This window comes from Parasteatoda tepidariorum, chromosome 6 (genome assembly GCF_982258835.1).
Source record: "Parasteatoda tepidariorum strain Cologne lab strain chromosome 6, Ptep-v5.0, whole genome shotgun sequence".
Lineage (NCBI taxonomy): Eukaryota > Metazoa > Arthropoda > Arachnida > Araneae > Theridiidae > Parasteatoda > Parasteatoda tepidariorum.
This window is the reverse complement of record NC_141760.1, coordinates 61,280,101-61,286,100: the sequence shown is the minus strand read 5'-3', so window position 1 is coordinate 61,286,100 and position 6,000 is coordinate 61,280,101. Positions and strand designations below refer to the sequence as shown.

Below are 6,000 nucleotides of genomic sequence, written 5' to 3'. Positions count from 1 at the left end.
CACATTAAATCATTATTTTACAGCTTAAGTCTATAAAATTAAAAATTTTAGTTAATTTAACCAACCCATTCTTCCAAAGAACTACAAACTAACTTAGATAATTTAAAGGACATTTTTCAAACAGATTTATTTAATGAGTCTATAACTAATAAATAAGTAAATTTACTTTGAAAATTAGTAAATACAATTTATTTTCAAAGATTAATTTAAAACAAGGTTAAGTAGTTTTGAAGGAAAATTTCAACAGTCCACATTGAGTCATTATTTTACAGTGTATGTCCACAAAATTAAAATTTTTTGTTTATTTAACCAACCCATTCTTCCAAAAAAATACAAACGAATTTTGATAATTTAAAGGGCATTTTTCAAACAGATTTATTTAACGAGTCTATAACTAATAAATAAGTAAATTTACTTTGAAAATAAGTAAATACAATCCATTTTCAAAGATTAATTTAAAACAAAGCAATTTTGAAGAAATATTTCAACAGTCCATATTAAGTCAAAATTTTACAACTAAGTCTATAAAATTAAACATTTTAGTTTATTTAATCAACCCATTCTTCCAAAAAACTACAAACTAATTTTGGTAATTAAAAGGCATTCTTCAAACTGATTTATTTAATAAGAATATAACTATAATATTTCATCTTAATTAAAATAGAAATAAAGTGTTAATGTTCATGTTAATTAATTTAGTTCAAAGGTCAATTTATTTTGAGTCCAACAACAGTTCATCACCATCTCGTATTTGATAGCTGTATAATTTTCTGTTGTTATATCGTAGTTCATCAGGACCACAAGCGTTTTTCAAATCTTGATCGACATAAAACAGTCTCATTCTAGCTGGTCTTAGGCCAAATTTATCACTCAGAGTAGCTTTAAGCTCTTGAACTGATTGCTGTAAGTTTACGGTTAAAACTGACTGTTCTTCACAAAAATGAACAAACACTTGAGCAGTTTTCTTAGGAGATAAATCAACATCAACTAATGGATCCAATTTTCCATGAATTTCTTCTAAATCATAAAATCTATAAAACAGAAACAGCTATTTAATATTTCTTCTATAATTAAAGTGGGTGAATAATTATTTAAATTTACAAACATCTTAAAATAATTTTAGACAAAAATATACAACCTCAACAAGGTAAAGTTTATTATAAAATTGAAATACACATCTTTTTAAATGATAACTTTTAATCAATATTAATTTTTTTTTTAAATTAAACATTATAAGTCAAGATTAACAAATTTATTACATTAAACAATTCAAATAGAAATTTTAAATCTTGAATTAGGGTTCTTACATTAATACTGAGTAAAATTACCTAAAACTGAGTTAAGTAACTAAACAACTGAAACAAATCTAAGGCAAATAATTTGTTTGCAGAGTGTGCAAAAAAAAAACAAAAAAAAAAACATCTGGGATAACTTTTTATCTAATGATTAGATTTTCAAGTACTAACACTCCATCTTACTGGATTGAGGGCCTCACCTTAAATATGTTAATTAATTAGTGGTAACGATATTTCAAGTAATAAAATCAGGCTCAGAAACACATTTTCTCTCAATAAACATACCTCATTTATTTAACAGATTTGCATTTATGACCCTCAAAATATGGGTTATAGCTATAATCTGGAAAATATTGTGCCAATCAAAAGAGTGGTGGAAAGTTTGAACCACCAAATGTTAATTTAACGTTTTGTGTATTTCTCCATATCTTAAGAACTTCTTAAGCAAATTGAAAGTTTTCCCCTACAATTATAAAATTTATAAATTCGAATACAGTATATGCTCCTCAGTCACTCCCCATCATTGTGATGCTTCCATTGCAACGAATGATACGCAAAGTCCAGTTTGCTATTCCATAAACACAATATTTTAATGTCTATGAGAACAATTCCAATATAAAGTCCGAAATTTTGTTTAATTTTTTTTCAATTTCAAGAACATCAATCCAAAAACGGCATAACACAGTTGAGCTACAAACAATTTAATTCATTATAGAGAATTAGATGAGTACATCGAATCCTTGCCTGGGAAAAAAATAAGCATCTATAACCATTGTAAGTTTGTTTTTAAAGGATTAAATTAACTCATTAACCATAATTTTCTTATTCCAAAATTCTTAACTCTTTACTTTTTTTGCGAAGTGTTGTAATAGGCAGCTTATTTCAGAGATAAAACATGTGGTAATATCATTCTTCTAAATTTTATTTTTGGTTAAACTTATTAACTCTCAGTGCATATGCTATTTGACTGCTCACAACAAGCATAATGCTTAGAACAGACTTTAAAAATTTGGAAAGAAATGGATTAATTATATTGGCAGTGGATTTGTCAAAATAAGTCCAATATTTATGAGTAAATATTTGCTATAGTTTTGAGTACCCATGTTTAACGTCCATATTTCTTTGAACGACAAGACATTAAGTCATGACTGAATTATTCCATAGAAAAAAATACACTTTAATAATTATTAATTATTTTTTAGTACCCTTATTATTAATAATAGCTGAAAAATTTTGAATTGCAAGGTTTAGAAAATTTTATATCATTTGAAGTAATATAATTTTAAACGACAAAATAATTATTAAAATTTATTTTTTTTGCCTGGAATTATCTTTGAATAAAGGAATTTTATAACTGTGCACAAAAATTTTTGATTTGCTTAAAAGTTCTTGAGATGTGGCAAAATAAGCAAAAAGTAAAATAAACATTAAGGAGTCAAAACTTTTGACCACTCTCCAGACCAGATTATTGGGATTGCATTTCTAGAGTGCAGCTACCCCTTATATTTTGAGAGATGAAAAAAAAAGGTATGTTTATTCAATGAAAGTACATTTTTGTACCAAGTTTTTTAACCTAAAATATCATCTGCACTAATTAATTGGTCCCTTTCAAATATTACATAAGCATCTAACAGTTATTTTGCTTATTTAGGTGATTTGTTTATTCAGGGGGTGATTTGCTTATTTTCGCTGACAAGGGGAAAGAGGAGAATAAGCAATGATAAGACAATGAAATCCCCTTATTTTAAAATTATCCAAAAGCAAAATAAAAGAATTAACAAAAAAATGACAAGTGAGGAATAAAAGTTAAATTTAGGAAAAGAAAAAAAGTAGAAAAAAAATTCTTTTTGCAGAGTTTCAGAATTCAAAGTTTTGAATACCAAAAGAAAGCACAAGATTCCTAAAGAATATTATACTCCAAATTTTATAAAATGACTTTAAATGAAAAGCAAAATGCAAAGGGACATCTTTTTATTTGATTTAATCCCAAAACTTGAATACTAAAGTTAAGGTCAAAGTTCATGCTAGAATCAAGGAGTGAATGTTACAATCTTCTTGTGTAAGCGAGCTGCTTATTTTTTGCTGACAAATGGGGAGTCCAAAATTATCGAAAAAGTGTCCAAAATTGCTTATTGAATAATTGAATGGCCTCATTAGCATATTTAAGGCGACGCCCTCGAACCATTAGGTTAAAGTTCCAGTGCATGATAATCTGATCATTAGATCAAAAGTTATTTATGAGAGTTTCATATTGTTTGTTTTTCAAATATTTATTTTCCTTCATTTATTTATCTAGTTTTTTTGCGGACTATACATAAAAGAGTAAAATAAGAAAATATAGAGAAAACAAATAAAAACATAAGACAATCATGAAAAAGTCATAAAATAAATAAAACATAAAAAACATAGCAGAAAATTTTAACCTACATAAAACACGCTACATGAATTATATGAACAAAAACAAAAAAAAACACATAAAATAACTAGAATAACTAAAACTGAATGTGTTGCAGTATGAGCAACTTAATTCAGGTATGTTAACTATTTGTTCCGGTCTTATAGTGAGTTACAGATTGCACAATAATTTTAACTGCCCGTGCATTACAATAAATTTTTTGATGACATCCATCAATTTGGAACAAAAAGAAGGAAGTTTACTTTCTTTCCTACCCCAATATGTATACACATAATAAACCATAAATAAAACTTAATATAAAACAATTGACTAGAAGTAATTTATTAACTGTATTAAAATAAACTCAAATTTTTAGTTAAAAGAGAAAAAAACTAAAAAAAATTTTTTTTTAATTTATAACAGATAATTAAACGCCATTTAGAGGATTTTTTTCTTTTAAATTTTTATGGCTAGTCTGTCACAACATGCAGGAAAGTTCCCTTAATTCTAAAATAACAAAAACATCTTATTTGTTGCTAAAATTCTAAACATTATCAATTATAGAAAACAAGTTTTATGAATTTAAAAACCACATTTCATTCCACTACATTAAAGTTTATGTGCTAGCAAAACAGAACAGAATATTATTGGTAATTAATAAAATATTTGAACTAAATTGAGTCTAATATTCAGTGTTAAAAAATTAGAAACTTATTTTAAAAGATTTGAAAAATTATAATTTTAATAAATGTAAGAAAAAAAATTTAATCAAATTTCAACTGCAAAATTAGGTTTTATTTTTATTTATCTTACTCTTGCAAAAAAAAATTTTAATAATAAACAATTAATAAAGTTTAGAATTTAAAAAAAAAAAAAAAAAAAAACAGAATAATTTCAATACAGAGTTTTTAGACTTATTATTTCATAAATGAAATAATTATTTTATTTTCATAAATGAAATTTCATAAATGATATTTTATTTTCATAAATGAAACAGAAAAAAAAATATTTTTACCTTTTAGGTCGCTCATTTTTGGACAAGAAATGCCGAATAAAAGCTCTTTCAGCATCTTCTCTTTCTTTTTGAAGTATGGCACTACCATTTAAACGAATCACAGAAGGAAGATAAGCAATTAAATGCTGACGTCTCTCAAGATCATTTAAGTTCTGAAATTATAACATTTCCATAAGTGTATATGAAAAATATACATCTGAAGGGACTAGAATCTAATGATAAGCCATGTTTAAAATTGTCCAGAAAAAAGTTTCCTTTAAAAGCGTTTTTTGTAAAAAGCAACAGGATTTCTAGGTAGGAAAAAAGACACTACTATATAAAGTCAGACCTCGATATAAGGTCATCCGCATATAAGGTCACCCCGCATATAAGGTCACTTTTCCAAAGTTCTGGCTCACTGAATAGGAATTCTTTGTTACAGATTATCCGATATATGGTCAAGTTTTAAAAATCGTTATCGCTTATAAGGTCATTTTTATCTGGGGCGTAACATGGTGTCCACCACATGCATAGCAAATTGTTTTCGTCATGCTGGTTTTGTGAGTTCTCTGAATATCGTGGATGACGAAACCAAAGAAGGAGACGATATTCCTCTATCTGTTCTGATGGAAGATTTGAAAAATCCCGGCCATGCTATTGAAGGGGAGGTTGAATATGGTTTGATTGATGAGGAAATTGTCACCACTTCTGAAGCTACAATTTCTGAAATTGTTTTACAAATTTCACAAGTTGTGGACAATGACAGTGATCCTGAGACTGTAGTTGTATCCCAAAGGAAAGCCTTCAACGCAATAAATGTCGTATGAAATGTTTTTACAAACCATGAGGGAGCTGAGGAACATTTTGAGAAGTTACAAAATCTAGAAAACATTGTTCGAAAAATGAAACCAAAAACGAGACGGACCTGCATAATTGATTATTTTAAATAAAGTTAGATGTAATGTATGTATGTACACTTTGAGGAAATTTGTAAACAGCTTTATTTTAAATCAAAATTTTTTCAAAAATCTAACTTTCTTTAATTCTTTATTAATTCTGTTAAAATTTATTGACTTAAATATTTAATTTATGGCCGATCGTTTTCGTTTGTATTACCATTTATATCGGTTTAAAAAATCACAATGTGTACTATTTACGTACTTAGTTATGAACTGCTAATGAATCGGTTAAAAGGTCACCCCGCTTAGAAGGTCACTTTTGCTATGTCCCTTAGGGTGACTTTATATCGAGGTCTGACTGTATTATGTTGTTAACTAGCGGAAATTTTTAAAGTACTTTTTTGGAAACATTACTAA

At 26.9% G+C, this 6,000-nt stretch overlaps 1 protein-coding gene across 4 annotated transcripts in view; it reads right to left on the bottom strand.

Annotated features, from left to right (window-relative positions):
* Positions 1-527: 527 nt before the first annotated feature.
* Positions 528-6,000, bottom strand: part of mlt (tubulin folding cofactor E like protein mlt) — a 19,251-nt gene continuing 13,778 nt past the window's right edge. For all 4 annotated transcript variants that reach the window (XM_043043115.3, XM_016068675.5, XM_016068676.4 and 1 more), the window contains exons 5-6: positions 4,706-4,857; positions 528-1,031 (exon numbers count right to left, since the gene is read on the bottom strand). In XM_043043115.3, the coding sequence (XP_042899049.1) occupies positions 713-1,031; positions 4,706-4,857 (471 nt within the window). In that variant the 3' untranslated portion in view covers positions 528-712. The remainder of the gene's footprint in view (positions 1,032-4,705; positions 4,858-6,000) is intronic.